At 50.0% G+C, this 19,325-nt stretch overlaps 1 protein-coding gene across 9 annotated transcripts in view; it reads right to left on the reverse strand.

The window, feature by feature from the left end:
* Positions 1-19,325, reverse strand: part of TTC39A (tetratricopeptide repeat domain 39A) — a 50,237-nt gene that overhangs the window by 14,266 nt on the left and 16,646 nt on the right. For 7 of the 9 annotated variants that reach the window (XM_059138427.1, XM_059138430.1, XM_059138434.1 and 4 more), the window contains exons 2-8: positions 16,910-17,014; positions 9,574-9,705; positions 8,644-8,720; positions 7,273-7,340; positions 5,251-5,315; positions 3,190-3,289; positions 1,842-1,907 (exon numbers count right to left, since the gene is read on the reverse strand). In XM_059138427.1, the coding sequence (XP_058994410.1) occupies positions 1,842-1,907; positions 3,190-3,289; positions 5,251-5,315; positions 7,273-7,340; positions 8,644-8,720; positions 9,574-9,705; positions 16,910-17,014 (613 nt within the window). Of the gene's footprint in view, positions 1-1,841; positions 1,908-3,189; positions 3,290-5,250; positions 5,316-7,272; positions 7,341-8,643; positions 8,721-9,573; positions 9,706-16,909; positions 17,018-17,288; positions 17,428-19,325 lie in introns of those variants that run through there. The other 2 variants (XM_059138428.1, XM_059138429.1) reach the window with 2 other exon arrangements.

Consider the following 19,325-nt stretch of genomic DNA (forward strand, 5'->3'; position numbering starts at 1 on the left):
AGGGAAGTCACCAGAGCGCTGGGAGGGCTGTGCTGCTGGAGCAGGGACAGGAGAGCACTGGACTCTGCATCTGGATCCCTGCTGGCCAGGTCAGCCGCGTTCAGGCAGGGCCACCCTCAGCCAGTCTCCCTTCTCGGTACCCTGGCCACCTTTCTGGGGGCAGGGGACATTGCTGCCAAGGCCAGGGCAGAGGCTTGGGTCCAGGTGTCCCCCACTTCCTCAATAGCTCCTTCCCCATTCCTGCCTTTATTTACCTGCTGGCCCCCAGGGTGAGCAATGAGGCCCTGAGAAGCCCCGGGTCTGGTCAGGGAGGAAGAGAAGCCAGACTGAACTTGAGGCAGATAATCCTAACCATAGACGCAGAGCACAGATGGGACCACGAGAACAGTGGTCTGGGAAGGATTCCTGGAGAAAAAGACTCTAGAGCTTGCCTGGGGAGGAGAGGCCAGACTCCCCTAGTATCCCTGTCTACAGTCTGCCCCCATCTGTTCTTCAGGGTATTCTCGTTCTTTCTAATACACAAAACTGACCTACCTCACCCCTGGCCTCAAACCCGCCACAGCTTCCTTGCCTTCAGGATAAAGATGAAGCCAGAGCTGGTGTCTGAGGGCTCTCCTACTTTGGGCTCGCCACCCTCTCCTCCTACCCAGGCAAGCCACACTGTCCCACACCTTGGCCTTTCTCATGCTCCTCCCTCCTGTCATCATCCTGAAATTGTTCTCAGGACTCAAGGGCCCTCTTAAGAAAAAAAACTAAAAAGGGACCTTTGGAGCCTCTAACCGGTGTTCCCTGGGACCTGGTCCATGGACCATGGACAAGTCTCCAGACAGACATGAGGCTCAGAATCCCAAGATCCCAAATGATCTCAGTTCGCAGTTCTCTGTCTCTCCTGATGGTGTCGAGGAGAAAGCCCCAGTCCTATGCTGGTGTGTGTTCAACACCACTGTCGCTCTAAACACCTCTTCCCGCAGGAAAACAGCCTTGGTAGATCGTATACCCTGCTTTCGCAAGACCGCTTGGTGCTCGTAGGATTTATGGTTATGATTATGTTCTTATCATGCCAAATAACATGCGTTTTCTATGTAGTAGTGTTTCCTTTAGATAAACCTAAATTTAAAATATGAGCCATTTGGGGGAAAATAATACATAAATAGTAATATAGAGCAGACCTGGCAAAAATCAGGAAAGTCCAGAGGAAGTTCAGGTTTGAGAAACACTGATCAGTCTAAAACAAAAAAGCCCCTTGTTTTACCCAAAAAAGGCACAGAGGAGGAGATGAGGCTGGACTGATCCAGGACTCCTGACTCTCAGGCCACTGTTCCTTCTACCACGATGGGCCTCCTCTACCAGGGAACTTTCCCAGATTTGCTACCTAGTACTCAGATTCCTGCCTTTAGGAAAGTCTCTGGGCACTTGAGTCCTCTGGTTTCTGTCCTCAAGGCCTAATGCACAGTAGTGCTTCTCTTAGGTGACTCCCAGACCAAAAAAAAAAAAAAAAAAAAAAATGGTTCCAAGAGAAAGAATTTGCTCAAGTTCTTCCAAAACAAGGAAAACCAGGTTGCTGACACCTGTAAGGCTCAGAGAACATGATTCCAGGCCACTGCACGAAGCTGCCCTTCACACCATCCTTACCCTACAGCCTCTTCACCCTGTGTGGGACTGGGCAGGGATCACTGGCCCCATTTGATTGGAGAGCAGACTGAGGCTCAGAGAGGCCTGGGCCTTGTCCAGGGCCACACACTGAGGGGGGCTATGCCAGGACTGGCACACAGGGCCTGCGGCCCTGCCGCCCCACCCTGTCCAGCTGAGGCAGTCAAGAGTCCCAGAAGGCAGGTGGTTACCTTGTTTCCTGAAAATCCCACAAACTCCAGAAGCCGCAGGATCCTGGTAGGAAGCATGGACAGCGTCTGCAGAAACAGAGGTAGGTGGTCATGAGGAGGGGTGGGAACTGTCCCTCCTCCCCAAACCCCAGAGTCCTGCAGGAAATCCTGAAGGAGCAGGACCTCTCTCCAGAATCTCCACAAGGAGGCCTGAGGTTTCTCAGAAAGCCAACTTCCCTGGAGAGAAAAGCACCTCAGTGTGAGAACTAAGAGCAAACTGTCTAACTCCCAATCTCACCGTGCCCACTGGGTCCCCTTTACCAGCTACACAGCCTTTCTATGCCTCCGTTTCCTCATCTGGGAACCATAATAGCCCCTTCCTCCCAGGGGTACTGTGAAGGATCAGACAGCAGCTGGTGATGTCACACTGAACCCCTGCTCTGCACCAGGGGCTCTGGCTTTGCATCTGATCCTCAACAGTCCTGCCAAGAAAGATCACTGCCCCATCCGACAGATGGAAAAACAGAGGCAGGGATAAGTGACAGGACAGGTCTAAGGCCCCACAGCTCATCAGAGGGCAAGCCAGTTCTCAAACCCAGGACAGCCTGGCTATAACCTGCTAAAGCATCTGATGAACTCTGCAGTTTGAACTTCTCAGCACTAAGGCCAGGATCCCTGTTCCCACTTTAAATTAAAGGAAACTGGAACCCAGAGTGGGGCAGGGATTCCTGCCCCAAGGCCTGCTCTTGGAACAATCTTGCCTAGAGGGAAGAGAGCCATACCCTGCCACACATGCTCTTCTGGACAGGTCTCTGGACACCCAGGGCCAAGAGTCTAAATTATTGATGAGCAGCTCCTCCTCCCAAGAATGGGCTTCACAGCCTCCCCACCTAGCTTACCTCACACTGTTCCTTCTGCCCTGAATGCCCTCCCCACCTACAGATCCTTCGAGACCCAACCCAAATATTCCCCACTCCATGAAACTTTCCCTAACCTCTCCCAGGAAGGGGTCTCGGCTTTCTGTTCCTGTGGGTTCCCCACTGCTTCCAGGCCTTTCTCCCTCCCTGCTACTGGTCGATATTTAACCACCAGGTCTCCAGAGTAGAAAAAGGCCCTGAATTATTGTGTTTGTCTTTTCCTGGTCCTATAAACACCGCCACCCTGGTGCATTTCAAGCTTTCAACTTGACCTGGGGAGAAATGCACGGAGGAACTTCTCAAGCCAGCGCCAGCACCCACTCCCACCCAACGCCAGCTCTGTGCATCCGAGGCTGGCAACAGGCCTGCTTTACTACTAGGTCCCTGGGGCCAGCATGCAGCCCAGCACCATAAGCCAGCAGAGAGCAGGTGTACGGGCACTCCCAACTCACCAGGTTGAAGGCTCCCACACCAAGCTTCACACCTCCTTCAAAGTGTCTGTGGTTTTCTCCCTTGCAGTATTGTGAGGACTGCACAAGGCTGTCCAGCTCCCTGTGGAGAGAGGCAAAGTCTTGTTCAGCCACATAGTGGGGGCAAGGTCCCCATTCCAGCTGGGACTAAGGTTGCCCCCCACTCCCAGTTGTTCCCAGAACTCGCTGGTGGTAGATTGGTAAGAGTTCTGGCAATGCAGAAAGCTGACATTCGAGGAATTTCTAACCCCATCTCCATAACAAGATACTACTTGCCCCTGAATGTCAGCCTTATCAGGCCTAGTGCACCTGCCTTGTCCAAAGTTTGCACATGCTCTGCATTCTCTCTAGAACAGTTTCTCTACTCTGGCACTACTGACATTCCAGGCTGGATAAATTCTTCGTTCGGTGGGAGGCAGGGGGCTGTCTGTATTATCCCAGGATGTTTAGTGGTATCCCTGGCCACCACCCACTAGATGCCAGAAGCAACCTCCCCCAAGGCTGTCACAACCAAAATGTCTCCAAATATTGCCAAATGTCCCAGTGAAGAGCCACCGGGCTAACTCCAACTCCCCCTCCTTCAAGAAGTCTATCTGGAGCCTCTTGGTTGAAATTCAGCCCTCTTCATCCTGGTCATCAGTCACAAAGAATCCAGATCCTAGCCTGCCCTGGGCAGGTCAAAGGGTTTAAAGATGCGTTGGCCTCCTTCCTGGGCCATGAGAGCATCTTGAGAGCTTTCAGTCAGCAAACACTGACTGTGGCCTCTCTATGCCAGGCACTGGAGGACAGCTAGAAGCAAAGCCACCAAGCTCCTGCCCTCGTAACTCTCCTGCTCTGGGGGACAGACCCCCATCAAGTCCCTGTGAGGATGAGGAAGGCCTCAAAGAAGAAGACTCCCAGCGCCTGATCTAGTCTGGGGTTCAGGGAAGGTCTCCCTGAGAAGCTGACATTTGAGTGAAACCTAGGGATGGGGAGGGTTCGCCTGGCACAGAAAGAGTGCTCCCAGCAGAGAGACAGCATGTCCAAAAGCCCCCAGAGTAGGAATGAGCTTGGCCTGTTTGAAGAACTGAGGGAAGGCCCAAATGTCTGAGGCAGAGTGAGATGCTTTGGAGGGCAGGAGGAGCTCCCAGGAATGACTCAGCAATGACCTGGGACTTTATTTCAAGAGCAAGAGGGAGTTTGTAGGGGATGACCTGACAGGATCTGTGCTTTGGAAACATCACTCTGGCAGCTAGGGAGGAAACTAGAGGGGGCAGAGCCCACTTCCAACACAGACCCACAAGGTTATGTGGTACCCAGATACTACATGGGGTCTTATATCCCAGCAGGACCTTGAAATCAAACTCACAGTATCTCTGCAGGGAAACAGTCACATTAGATGGGGAAAATAAGATGATGCATAGTCTCAAGTCCATTCAAGTCAACTTTTAATGGAAAATGAGTTTTAAGCCAAACTTGAGGGGAGAAATTGGGCTTTTGAAGCTTTTTTGATTTTAGAATTGTAGGTAAGGACTGTGGTGCCATATCAAGTAGAAGTGTTTGGACTGAGTCTTATTTCTTTTATCCATTAAACTAGGCCTATGGCTGGCCCACAGCTGAGAAGGCATGGAAATGATCTGGCCCTCAGGAGGGTAAGAGTGTGTACTGGAGGGTCGAAGGCAGGCTTCATTTGAAAGCGGCATTTGGGTTGAGTCTTAACAGATAGGTAAGGGTTCTGTTGCTGTTCTCAAAGACACAGTCCTTGTGCCTGCCTCTGAGCCTCTACCACACCAAGCAGTTTATCCAGAATCTGTCTGATTTTCCTGTGCTCAGGGTCAGGAATAGACTCAGGGGAACCAAATGAACAGATACAACAAAACACCAGGGGAATAATATTCTGGAAAACTGAGGTCCTGAGGGTGCAGAAATCTGCCTGAGGTCACATGGCATTCTAGGCTTCCTGCCACTACTGCCTTCCTGCTCTCTACCTCCCACAAAGAGGTCTAAGGGACACAGAGTCGCAGACGCTGTGGACCCAGTCACGCCCAGACCAGCCCCACTTACTTGTAGGTCTGGTAGCTGTTTCGAACTTTGATGCCGCCCTTGATGAAGCTCACCATGTTCTCATCCTGCAGGAAGGAGAGATGCTAAGAGCCAGGCCTGGGTGGGGAGCCACAGGCTTGAGAAGAATCATACAGGGCTCTGGGCCCAGCCTACCCCACCTTGGGCCCAGCCCTAAAAGGAGAGCCCTGGAGGGATGGGGTCAGGCGTTGAGGTCAGGCCTCCTGAACCCCTGGGACCTGAGATAAGGATTTCCTTGCCAAACAAACCCTCCAGAATGTCCAGGGCTCACCCACAGCCTCACAGTTACATATGCTAAGTGCCTAGAGAAGGGCCTGGAGGAGGGACTCCCAGTGGTTAACAGTGTCTCCTCTAGGTGGACGAACCATGGGAAAGTGAGAGGGGAAGCTCATTTTTAGGGGGGAATTTTTCTGTTTTTTTTTTACAACAAGCAGCTATTTACCACATCTGTAATTTAAAGCACCACTACCTACAGCCCACATATAGTTCCATTCCTGGGGATATGCCCAAGAGAAATGGAAGAACATGGGCTACAGAAGTCACCTTCCAGAACATTCACAGCACCAGTGTTTATAGCCGCCAGTAACTACAAACAACCCAAATGGCCTTCAGCAGGAGAATGGATAAACAGACTGCTATATCCATAGAAGGGAATATTATACAACTGCATATGGTTGAGTGATTAAGAAAGCAATTCCCACACAGCCTGAGGGCTTAAGAAGCTTGAAGCCAACTAAAACACAACAATATGCTGCTAAGACATGAACAGAAAGCTGAAAAAACTATTTTTAGAAAAATAAGGTGGGGGATGATCAACAAAACTCTAGGCAGTGGTTTCCCCATGAAGGGAGGCAGGGGACAGTGCGGGGAGGAGCCCAGAGGGCCAGGGGACTCGCTAGCTGTGTTCTGTCCTCTGGTTGGGTGGGGGAAACCATGGGCATTTATTTATTATGTGTAATAGGATACATAAATAAATAGAAGGCCACTCACAATGCAATTATTAACAGTAACCCTAATGAGAACTTAGGATTAATCTAATTCTAATTACCTGAGGTACAAAATGAACAAAAGCTAACAAAAATAAATAGTATCCTAAGAATAAAATTCATATATGCCTCTCTACCCCAATACCCACATTCACATGATGATTATATGTTCTAACCCAGGCTTTCTGGAGAGATTATTAGGTGATCTCTTAATCACTACTGTGTGGTGAGGATCACAGGCTCTGAGTCCAGCCCTGCATTCAAACCTCAACTCTGGCTGTTGCTAATCAGGTGACCCTGTGAAAGTGGCTCCTCCCCTCTAACCTTCCCCTTCACAGGCCAGTAAGGTGCAGATTTCTTTTTTTTTTTTTTTTTTTTTTTAAAGATTTTATTTATTTATTTGACAGAGAGAAATCACAAGTAGATGGAGAGGCAGGCAGAGAGAGAGAGAGAGGGAAGCAGGCTCCCTGCCGAGCAGAGAGCCCGATGCGGGACTCGATCCCAGGACCCTGAGATCATGACCTGAGCCGAAGGCAGCGGCTTAACCCACTGAGCCACCCAGGCGCCCATGATTTCTTAATATAAAAACATTTATATAACCACCACCATGCATCCAGTGAAAGGTATAGAAAACCACATACTAAAATGGACACACAAAGCCTGGTATATCATAGAATCAAGTTTGATCCATTCAAACTTGCTTGTTGAATGAATCAACCATAAAGCAGGTTTTGTGGGAATGCCTATCACCCCACAGGGCCCTTAGGAAGAAAACAGCAGTCCTGAGGTGGGAGCACATCCTAGTAGTGGGTGGGAACACATGTGCTCAGTGTGGAGGGGTAAAGCCCATCACCGCTGCCCATGAGCCTGGCCAGGGCTGACAGGGCTGGAGTGACCAAGCCTCGGTCCTCTCCTAAACCACAAGGAGGCTGGCTGTGGCTGCTATAGCTACTTTCGGCTTGGAGATGGTGACTGATCTGAAATCGCCAGGCCATTTGTACAAGGAGAGGGTTCCTACCTGCAGGAAGGTCAGAGCTGCTCTCTGCAGCAGGCACTCTGCATAGCAGACCTCAGCGTGGATTTCCTCTGCAAGGAGAAAACCAAAGCCCTGAGGCCTCCTGGGACTGTGGGCAGGCAGCATGGGACAAATCCTTCCCACCCTACTTCCCAGAAGGCAAAAGGAGCCTGAGTCAGGCCCTTCCCCTCCACCCATGGAAATTGGGGGTGGCAGGGGGTGGGGGTGGTCCGGCTCCTCCAGAGCTTTTACCACTGTCCAGAATTAGCTCACACTCCCCCCACCTTCCAGCTGGTTCCCCAGCCCACCACCCAGGGTATCAGTGCAGGGCCCTTAGCTTCCTTCTCTTGTTCTCCAAGCACCACTGCAGTTGCTGTGCACCTGCCCCCTGTGGGGCCAGGCAGGACAAAGTGCTGGGATGAATAGCTAAACAAAGAAGACCCTGATCCATGGAAGCCGAGAGGCTGTAGAAGGAGGGAAAGAGCAGCCCAGGGAGACAGGGGAGACTTCCAGAAGAAAGGACATTCTAGTCAGGCCCTCTGAGTTGAAAAGGAATGGAAGCATGAGGCAGGAAGAGCTTTCAAGGCAGAGGCCTGGGAGAAGCAAAAAACTCTGTTTGGGGACAGCCAGGCACAGAAGATTGAAATGGGGTGAGTACGGAGAGACTTAGGAGACATGGAAAGATGAGAGGCAGCAGTCTGGTTGCAAAGGCATGAACGCTGGTGGACTACTGCAGATTTGGCCCATGGGCATCAGGGAGCTCTGGAAGGCATGAGGGAGGGAGTGGCATTGTCATATTCACTGTTTTGGGCTGGAAACTTCAAGGACTCTTGAGGGTGGTGAAGGCCATTTGCTCCTGCATGGAAGAGCCCCCCACTGCTCACCACTGGCCGCTACTACCGCCAGGTCTGCCACAGAGGTCACAGCACACAGGCCCTGGTGGCCCAGACCATCCCTTCCATTGCTTTCAGCTGTCTCATCCCAGTGGGTCAGCCTCCAAAACCACATTCCCCTCTGGGGCATCACTGTGATCACTAGGCCAGTAAACCTAAGTGCACACACAATTCTAAGCCCACCCTGGCCTGGAGGGCAAAAGCGCATGGACCCTGTGACAGTGTTTTCTTTCCCCAACTTCTGGGTCCTCAGCAGGTAATGCCATCAGGTAAGTGAGTCCCCCACCCCACCACCACCCTGACCTCCCCTCCTTACCTGAGAGCAACTTCTCCAAAGGCCCCAGGTCTGACCCATGGGTGTCCCAGCACCAAAACCAGGGTCTGGCCCTTTCGTGAAACTGGGAAGTTAAGTGCCCCGTCCCACCCCTCCCTGGGCCTGGAACAGGGTGAGCATGGGTGAGAGGACACTCAGATGCCACACCTTCTGTGAACTGGTCCATCGTGGGGCGATGCACCAGGTTGCTAAAGGAGTCTGTTACAGAGGACTTCTTCCGGTGCCTGAAGAGGAAAAGAGGGGCCTCAAGTCATTCAGTGAGGGTGAGCAAGGGGCCAGGGTGGGCTCAGATGCCTCCGCCACCATTCCCATGGGACTCCATACACACTGAAGCGAGTCCAGGCTTTCTCACACACTTTCTTCTGCTGTTACCCCTACTTGGAGCCCCTCCCCTCCTTCCTCAGCCCCAGCCAGGTCCTCGTCACCCCTTAGGACCGAGCTCCAGCATCGCCTCTTCCAGGAAACCTTTCCTACTCCTCTGGCAAGACCCCCACAGCCCCTGGAGCTTCCCTGCATCAGGCTGGGAGGTCACTGTTGGCTTCTCCCAGACCAGCCAGCTCCCCCCAGGTCTGATGTTTCCCAGGGTGGCCTGTGCCCAGCACAGCAGCTGGCCAAGGGCAAGTACGAGTGTGTGTCCAGTGAAAGACAATACTACCTGTACACAAACACTGAGGGTCCATTCAGCCATTCACTCGTTCAAGCAGTTTCTGTGTACTGAACACCCATCATGCACCAGGTCCTGTGACCAGTGACCTCATTCAGTCCCCATAAAGGCCCTATCTTTATACCTATTTTACATATGAAGAAAGTTGAATCCAGATAGACTTGCTCAAGACCAAAGAGCTATTACCTGACAGAGCCCCAATTTGTCTCCATGAAATCAGGTCTGGCCCCCAGAAGCTGCTTAGAGACTGGCTCAGACAACAGGGCTCCTGAGGCAGAACTGAGGGGACAGCTCCTAGCACCTGGGGACACATCTTCTTAACCAGAAGGAGCATCATTAATAATCTGTTACCCAAAGGTAACAGAAGGATGGCCCTCACAACACCTCATCCCTGCGCGCCCCACGGCCCTGACCTCTGACACAGCATCTGTGCCTCCTTCATCATGTTGCCAGCCAGCACGATGTCCTGAGGGTCAAAAGTCATCATGGCCTGCATCTCCAGGATGGTGGCATATGTCAGCGAGTGGTACATGCTCTCCTTGGTTCTGCCAGAGAGAAGGGACATGAGAGCACCAACTCCCAGAACTCCAGAGGTAGCCGGCCTGTGTTGGTCACCACCACTACCTCCCGACTGGGCATGGTGGCGAAACAGGGATCCGAGGATGGAAGAGACTCTCCCAAGGTCTGACCCTTCCACTGCTGCTCAAAAGGCCTCAGACCCCACTTCCTCTCCTTCTTCTTCTGAATGGCACCAAGTGACTGTCCAACTCTGAGCCTTAGTTTCTCATCTGTTCCACAGGGACGGCAGCAGCAAGGCTGTGGTGAGGACTCAAGAAGGGCTTTAGCAGCAGGTTGGCCTGAGGGCATGCCCCCAGTGCCTAGGGCCTGCCTCTTGCCTTCTGCGCCACCTCCCAGAGCACAGCCCAAATCCCTTCTCTCCTCAAGCTCTCCTTCCCCGCCCTGCCCTCGTTCTCTGTTCCCTGGGCCCCACAGGCCGCACCCCCTCCTGCTTCTCCCTAGCCCATCATCTGACCACACCACTGACTGCCTAACTCATCCCATGGCTTTCAAGTGCCATGGGGTAATGCTCTGGCCCAAGGCTCCACATAGCACAGGTCCTGCCCACCTTTCCAACCCAGCCCTCTAGACACTTCTGCCCCAAAGCCTGGTCAACATTCCAGACTGTTTCCCTTGCCACACTGAGACACACATGCTCTCAAGAAGTTCCTACCCTTTCCCTCCTCTTGGCCTTATGTTCATGCTGTTCCCGCAACCTGAAATGCTCTTTCCTCAGCCCCACACCCTGACTCATCTGTCAAGGCCCTCAACTGCCTCCAGGGCCACTGGGCATTGGGTCTCCCTCCTCAGGGAACATGTATCTATAATGAGGCATAGGTCATACTGAGTTTATATCAGCAGAGGCTCAGCTTTCCCCTCAGACTGAACTGCGGGTGCCTCAAGGACAGAGCTTGTATGGAAGGCATCTCTGTCCTCAGCACCAGTGTGACAGGGCCTAGTGAACCAGCATTGGAAAGCCTTTTGCTCCTGCCATCTGCTTCTCCACAGCCCAGACCTCTCAACTGAAAAGTATATGGTAGAAGATGGGGGGGCAGGGAGTGGCATTTAGTCCAACAAATGGAAAGAGAACCAGGCAAGGAGGGACAAGAAAAATGCAGGCCCCCATCTGTACTTGGGGAAGTCATAATGTCTGGGTCTTGATTTATACTTCTGGAAAATGGGGCAAGAACACTGGCCTGCCCAGGTTCCTATGGGACTGGCTGGGGATTACTCCTGCTTGTTGCACAGTAGGTGCCACAGCAATTTTCTCTCCCTTCACTACACCCCCTTGTTAATTATTTATAAAACTCCCCAGTGCAGGGCCTATGCTGGGAACTTCAAGGGAAAGAGATGACTAAGGTTTATAGACTGTTCTATTGTAAAATCATGCGACTTTATCTATTTTCATGTCTTTCTCATTCATAAAGCTCTGTAAAATTAAAAACCCTCTGTAAATTAAGTGCTTTTTAACTTCTGGGTGACCGACCGCCTCCCAGGTGATATTATCCTGGGGACTCAAAGGTTTTTTTTTTTTTTTTAAAGATTTTATTTATTTATTTGACAGAGAGAAATCACAAGTAGATGGAGAGGCAGGCAGAGAGAGAGAGGGAAGCAGGCTCTCTGCCGAGCAGAGAGCCCGATGCGGGACTCGATCCCAGGACTCTGAGATCATGACCTGAGCCGAAGGCAGCGGCTTAACCCACTGAGCCACCCAGGCGCCCCAGAGTCAAAGGTTTTTAAAGGAAACCAAAGGCTGGTCCACCCCTTACCAGTCCTGGCAGCTGTCAGGATACCTCCCAGATCTTTGCTAGAAATGCTAACCTGAAGGCAGTGGCTTGTGGAAAGGAGGCCACAGCCTGAAGTGGGGACAGAACTCAGGCTACAGAGTCCTTGAAATACAGGTTGAATCTTGGCTTTGCCAGTGACCAGCTGTGTGATCCTGGTGAATCTTAAACCTCTCTGAGCCTCAAGTTTCTCCTCTGTAAAATGGATACAATAAGGGCCCCATCACTGATGCTCAATAAATGTGAGTTTTTCTGTATCTTCTGGGGTCAAGGGTCGCTGCCCTGGACAGAAACTCTCTCCTACAGGATATGTTTCCCTGACCTTACTCAGATCCACTCCCACCCCGCAGATAATTCCTTCCTACTCCAGGCCTACCCAGTTCTCAAGTCCCTCCCCATCTTCTTCCCACCCCAGTGAAGCTACCTCAGTCTGGTGCTGGGTCCAGAAGGGACAGCCCCACCTGGGGAGCTGGTGGGCAAAGTGGAATTTCTCGTTTGAGGCCCAATGTCAAAACATGTACCCGCAGCTGGGAATCCTGGCTCCTCCCCAGCCCACCCCTGGAAGCCCCTCAGCTGTGCCCTGGACTGAGATTTGTGGTACAGGCATACATGCGGGATTCTGCAGGTTTCGTTCCAGATCACTGCAATAAAGCCAATATTGCAGTGAAGCAAGTGAAATGAATTTTTGGTTTCCCTGTGCACACACAAGTTTAATTAAGCCTGCAATAGCATTATGTCGAGAGTGTATAACAGCATGATGTTAAAAAAATACATACCTTAATCAAAAAATACTTTATTGCTATATAACGCCAACCAGCATCTGACATTTCAGCGAGCTGTAATATTTTTGCTGGTGAAGGATCTTGCCTTCTGACTGATGAGGGTGGTGGTTGTAGAAGGATGGGTTAGCTGTGGCAATTTCTTTATCTTTTTTTTTTCAAAGATTATTTATTGATTTGTCCGAGAGAGAGTGAGAGCACACAAGCAAGGAGAGCAGAAGGCAGAGGGAGAAGCAGGCTCCCCGCTGAGCAAGGAGCCCAATGCGGGACTTGATCCTAGGACCCCAGGATCATGACCTGAGCCGAAGGTAGTGGCTTAACTGACTGAGCCACCCAGGCATCCCGGTTTACTGAATTTTTTAAGCCCACTGTTGAGACCCACTGATCAGAAAAAAAGATTCCTTTCAATTACTACTGGTCACTGACAGTGCCCCTGGTCATCCACGAGCTCTCCTGGAGATGGGCAATGAGGTGAATGTTGTTTTCATGCCCACTAACACTGCGTTCATTCTGTGCCCCATGATTTAACAAGTCATTTTGACTTTGAAGTCATATCACTTAAGAAATCTAATTCATAAGGCTATAGCTGCCATAGAGAGTATTTCCTCCGATAGAAAGTAAATTGAAAAACCCTAGAAAGTATTCACCAAACTAGATGCCAGTAAGAACTTTGTGATTCATGGGAAGAGGTCAAAGTATTAACATGAGCAGGAGTTCAGAAGAAACTGATTCCAGCCCTCATGGATGACTTGGAGGGATTTAAGGCTTCAGGAGAGGAAGGACTTGCAGATGGGGTGGAAGGAGCAAGAGAACTGGAAGTGGAGCCTGAAGGTGGGACTGCGTGGCTGTCCTCTCAGGATAAAACTTGAGAGGGTGAGGAGTTGCATCTAATGGATGAGAAAAGAAGGTGGTTCCTTTTCTTTTTTAAAAGATTTCATTTATTTATTAGAGAGAGAGGGCACACGAGAGGGAGAACATGAGAGAGAGAGAGCGAGAGAGCGAGCGCACAAGCAGGGAGAGCAGCAGCTAGAGGGAGAGGGAGAAGCAGACTTCCGGCTGAGCAGGGAGCCCAATGCCGGATTCGATCCCGGGACCCTGGAGATCATGACCTGTGCCGAAGGCAGACACTTAACCCACTGAGCCACCCAGCACCCCAAAGAAGGTGGTTTCTTGAGATGGAATCCACTCCTGGTGAAGATGTTGAAATGACAACAAAGGATTAGCAATATTACATAAACTTAGTTGATAAAGCAGCAACAGCATGTGAGAAAATGGACTCCAGGGGCGCACGGATGGCTCAGTCAGTTAAGGGGCTGCCTTCGGCTCAGGTCATGATCCTAGGGTCCTGGGATTGAGTCCCACATTGGGCTCCTTGGTCAGTGGGGAGCCTGCTTCTCCCTCTGCCTTCTGCTCTCCCTGCTTGTGTGCTCTCTCTCTCTGACAAATAAATAAACAAAACCTTAAAAAAAAAATTCAACAAACCACGTTGTAAACCAACATGCTTTGTTGTTCAACTTAAAAAGCACAGGAAGAATAGATTTAGCGTAATTCTTAAGGGCCCCAGAATTTTCAGGATGCTAAAGCAGCACAGGCTTCACCTTGAAGTCAACAGCTACATTAGCTCCTAACATGAGTCAGCCTGCCCTTTGAGGCTTTGAGGCCAGGCGCTGACTTCTCTGCAGCTGTGGACGTCTCACACGGCATCTTTTCCCGACAGAAGGCTGCTCCGTCTACACTGTTTAATGTATCCACCTTTATGAATGTTCCAAGGTGGAACTTCCGGATCACCTGCTGCGGCGTCTACACTGGCACTGGCTGCTTCACCCTGCACTTCTACGTTATGGAGGTGGGTTCTTTCCCTAAACCTCACGAACCCACCTCTGCTGCTTCCAACCTTCCTTCTGCAGCTTCCTCACCTCCCTCAGCCTTCACAGAATGGAGGGGGGCTCGGGCCTTGCTCCGGATCAGGCTTGCCTTAAGGGAATGTGGTGGCTGGTTTGCTCTTCTATCCCAGCCGGCCGCTCACACACTCTCCACGTCAGCAGTAAGGCCGTTCCACTTTCTTATCATCATGTGTCCCCTGGAGCAGCGCTCTCAGTTTCCTGCAGGAACTCGTCCTTCGCTTTCACAACTTGGCTGTTTGGTGTCAGAGGTCTCGCTTTCAGTCTGTCTTGGCTTTCGACATCATTCCTCACTAAGCTTAGTCATCTCTAGCTTTTGATTTAAAGGGAGAGATGAGCAGTTCTTCTCACCTCAACGCTCAGGGGCCACAGTAGGGTTATTTTTTTTTTTTAAGATTTTATTCATTTATTTGACAGACGGAGATCACAGTAGGCAGAGAGAGAGAGGAGGAAGCAGGCTCCCCACTGAGCAGAGCGCCCGATGTGGGGCTCGATCCCAGGACTCTGAGATCATGACTTGAGCCAAAGGCAGAGGCTTTAACCCACTGAGCCACCCGGGTGTCCCCACAGTAGGGTTATTAATTGGCCTAATTTCAATATCATTGTCTCTCAGGGAATAGGGAGGCCCAAGGAGAAGGAGGCAGGGGAGGGGAATGGCTGGTCAGTGGACAAGTCCGAATGCATACAACATTTATCAATTAAGTTCATTGTCTTATATGGTGGTGGCCCAAAACAATTACGATAGTCACACCAAAGGTCAGTGATCACAGATCACCATAATAAATATAATAATAATGGGAAAGTTTGAAATATTGCAAGGATTACCAGAATGTGACACAGACCCAAAGTGAGTAAATGCTGTTGGAAAAATGGTACCAAGACTTGCTTGATGCAGAGTTGCCACAAACCTTCCATTTGTAACAAATGCAGTATCTGTGAAGTGCAATGTGGTATTCCCAAACCTCAGACACCCCAAGTTTAGTTTACAATCCATAAGTTCTTGTTGTCATATAGGATCCTAAACTCTGAGAGTAAGAGCCCCCTCACCTCCAAGGGAAATCCAGCTCCAGGAGATGATGTCCACTGGGGTCCCACCTTCTGGGCCCAGGCCAGCTGTCAAATTGGGGAACCAGCAGAAGAGCAGGATGTTGGGACCTGGGATTCCTTGGCCATGAGGAGGTCAGCTAAGCCTAGAGAGCTCTAGTCCTTCCCTCCTCTAACCACAGCAAAGTAAAATGAACTGAAAGCTACTCAAAGAAGTGACAAACACAGAAAACAAAAGCCCAAGCATTTGGGGTGATGAGGGGTGGAACTTGATGAGCCCATTACTTCCTGAGGACAAAGTATGGGAAACAATTAAATGAGACACTGCATGCACAATGCAGAACAATGAATGAAACTGGACCCCAACATCTTTTGAAGCTTCAGTGGCTATAAATGGGGAGGGGAGGCCATTTTTTTAAAGCAACAATTATTTTCTCCTAGACCAGTGGTTCTTAATAAAGATGGGAGATATTTTTCCTCCCCCAACCCCAACCCCCAGTATCTGGCAATTTCATGAAACACTTTTTTCTTGTCAAAATGGGGATGTGGGTGGGGAATGTGTTAACATCTACTGTTTGAAGAGAACTCTCAAACTGAAAAAGAAAGGAAAACATCTTTTCTGGAATGGAGCAGGGGCTTAGATAAGGGACAGCTTCACTGCCTTAAGTATGACATTAAAAGGTAACCTCATGGAAAGACTGGTCTCTCCCTAGTGCCTCTTTTCATTCAGGGCGAGCATTTCCTCTTTGGGGCCTGAATTGTCTGGCCCGAGTTATGGAACTTCTGGTAGAGTGCCCTCGTGAGATGAGGGAGGGTAAGGCAGCCCTTCAACACAAGAGGTCTGTGGGGGGAGGGTGAGGAAGGTGTGAGGGGAGGTGGCGGGGAGGAACCTGCATAGGGACAGGTAACGACCAGAAGGGAAGTGGAGCTGGGAAGTCTTCGAAAAACACTGGGAGGGAGGAGTGCCTGGGTGGCTCAGGTCATGATCCCAGGGGTCCTTGGATGGAGTTCCTCAGGGGGGGGGGGGGGGGGGGGAGCCTGCTTCTCCCTCTGCCTGTTGCTCCCCCTGCTTGTGCACTCACATGCACTCACTCTCTCTGACAAATAAATAAAATCTTAAAAAAAAAACAAAACTGAAAAAAGTGATAAAGGAAGAGTAGTATAATCATATTGTTTAGAAAGAAGGCAGTAAACACTGGAAGAAATGGATAAATGATTAACCAACATTATTACCCTGAAGGGCTTGAGTAAAGGCAACTCAAATCTTTAGTGCTCTGGGGAAAAATGAGGAAAAGCAGCTGTTGTTAGAGCTGACAGGGGAGAAACCCCAAGTGGATTCAGTGAGAACAAGAAACCTAAGTGGAAGAGGCCACAAGAACCTAAAGGAAGGAAGTCACAATGACCTTGGAGAAGGCCTGGCTGCTCAGGGGTATAGAATGGGGAGCCTGAGCCCCTACTTTTATGGGTCTCTTGGAAGGTCATAGTGACTCAAAAGGCTGAAGGCAGTCAGTTACACGGGGTTCCTTTTATATAAGACCTCTGGTTCTCCATGACCAGACACCGCCTCACCCCCCTCCCTCCACTACATGTGGGCTCTAGAGTGTGCTCATGCACATGCACAGATACAAACACACACACACACACACACCGGACCCCCACCCACAACCTAGGTATAAGCCTCACCTGGGCTTGAGGTAGCTGAGTGCTTCTGAGAACTGGTTGGTGAGGAAGAGGTCCAGGGCGATCATGCACTGGTCCAGGGCCTCATGGAGGCTGCTCACAGAAGTCCTGCTAGGAGAGACAGCAAGTGACCAGAAAACCTCAAACCCCCTCCAGGCTGGAACCGAGCCCCACAGGGCCCATTCGACCTCCCTGTGGGCCTTGGGTGCCTTCCAGGCTGCCCACTCTGTACTGGGACACAAAGACAATCTGGACCCACTTCTAAGTGTTCCCAAAGGTGGGAGGACAGCAGAATGAGGGCGTCATCTAAGATCTCGTTGAGGGGGTTGGGGAGGAGCAGAGGATGGAGGGCAAGGAAGCCTGAGGAACAAATTTATCTTACCCCTCACAAGGGTAAAGGGAGTCTTTATGGCCCTTCTGACCCATCGGGATTTTCGGCTCCTGCAGGGGGGCACAGCCCACCCACTAAATCCCGCTTCAGTCCTTTTTCTCCTCCTCCTTCTTCAGGACTTCTCCTGCCCACCTTGGACCTGCACTCTAGAACCCCAGAAACACTGTCACAATGGGCTGAGGTGTACAGCAGACTGTACGGCCTGTCCAGGGCCCTTTATCCTCAAGGATCACTTTCCCAATGGCATTTCAGTGGACCCTACCATCTTCAAGTCCTTACACTTCTCTATAGCTTTTATCACTCACATATATACACACACACTCTTTTATTTGTATGTATGTATGGATGTATTTTTACTTATGTTGTGCTTATTATCTGTCTTCCTCCACTAAAAGTAAGCTTCCCAAGGGCAGGGATCCTTGTTTTGTTCACTGCTGTATCCCCAGCATCTAGTATCTGGTACAAAGTGGGCTTTTGATAAGTATCCATTAAGTGAATAAAAAAAAAAAAAAAGAGGAGTCTCAGATTAGGAAAACAAATCCTTGGCCTTTCTGGGTCTCAGCTTCTCCATCCAAAATATGAGAAAAAAATCCAAAAAATTAAAGTAGGATATCCCCAAAATCCTCTCTTGAGGATGGTCTTGAGGATGTCTCTTCTCAAGGAGTTTCTTTTGAGAGAAGGTTCCAAAAGCTACCTTGATGACCTGACTGAAGGGAGATCCTTTCGCCCAAAAACTAGTTGAGAGAGAGCTCCTTTCCACCAGGTAAATGTCTACATACACTCTGGGGCCCAACTTTAATGTCTCTTCCTCCATGCACGTGGAGAAGCAGATCATCCCGGCAAATCAAAACACGAGTCTTGTTCAAAACTGAACTCTTGTTCACTTTCCCAAAGCTGTTCTCCCCGTGTTTGCCATCTTAATAAATGACACCCCTCAACCCAGTTTTTCAAGCCAGAAATCTGATAGTCAGCCCTGATACACCCCTTTCCCAGGCTGTCTGCTACCCCCTCCCTGAGCTCTGTCAGTTCTGCCTCCCAAACATCACTTAACTCACCCCCTTCTGAGCCGGTTTGCTCCGGTGTGCAGACCTCCACCCAGGTCTGATGGAAGACCAGCCTTTCCACTCTCACCCCTCCTACCCTTTCTCTCTTCTTCACTGTTGGACCATTTGCTCAGTATTTCAAGTCTCTTAATGCTCTTCTTTGCCATCTCTTTGACTCTGTGAAATTCTGAGCAATTTTTTCAGAACTTCCATTTCACTAATTCTCTTGAGGTGTATCTGATCTGCTACTTTTCCTGAGTTTTTAATTTTAATGATTATCTTCCATATTTCTAAAAATTCCACTTGCTTCCTCTTCAGATACATTTGGTCATTTGGGGCAGTATTTAGTTCCCTGCTTATTGTTTCAAGTCCATCTTTGATTTCTTTACATGTTTATAAAATAGTTCTATTCTAGATCTCATAATTCCAGCATCTTAGACGCTCAGGGAAACAAATTCTGTTGTTTCTTGATTTGGGTGTCTATTGCTCACAGTGACTTGTTTCCTTGTGTGTTCTGTAATTTTACCAGGAGCTCCTATTTGGCTGATCCCAAAAGGATCTTAGGAAAAGGATCTATTCCTCCAGAGAGGATTTTCACTTACTTTGGCCAAATTCCCTGGGGTGCTACCATCTGATGATAATTAAGTTACTTTTTTGGGTTAGTATTTCCAGGACCACAAAGGGAGTATGTCTTCAAACCCACAATTTGTGTGAGGGCAGATTCGTATTTATAATTTTCTCCACCAGACCTGTTATCCCCCTTTTTGGGGAAGGGTGGCTATTTCCTTCCAGCCAGTGACTCTATTTGCTGAGGGGGTAGCCCTTTGAAGGTCCCAGATGGTGGTTGCGGTAGAGGGACTAGGTTTCAACTCCTCACACAGACACTGGGTAGGCCTAAGTCCTTACTTATCATCCCTTGAGTGGTCGTTAAAACTCAAGGTTCTGGATCTGGAATTTGTCAATACCTTCATCTCATTTATCAGCT

The sequence above is a fragment of the Mustela lutreola genome, chromosome 10, assembly GCF_030435805.1.
Source record: "Mustela lutreola isolate mMusLut2 chromosome 10, mMusLut2.pri, whole genome shotgun sequence".
Lineage (NCBI taxonomy): Eukaryota > Metazoa > Chordata > Mammalia > Carnivora > Mustelidae > Mustela > Mustela lutreola.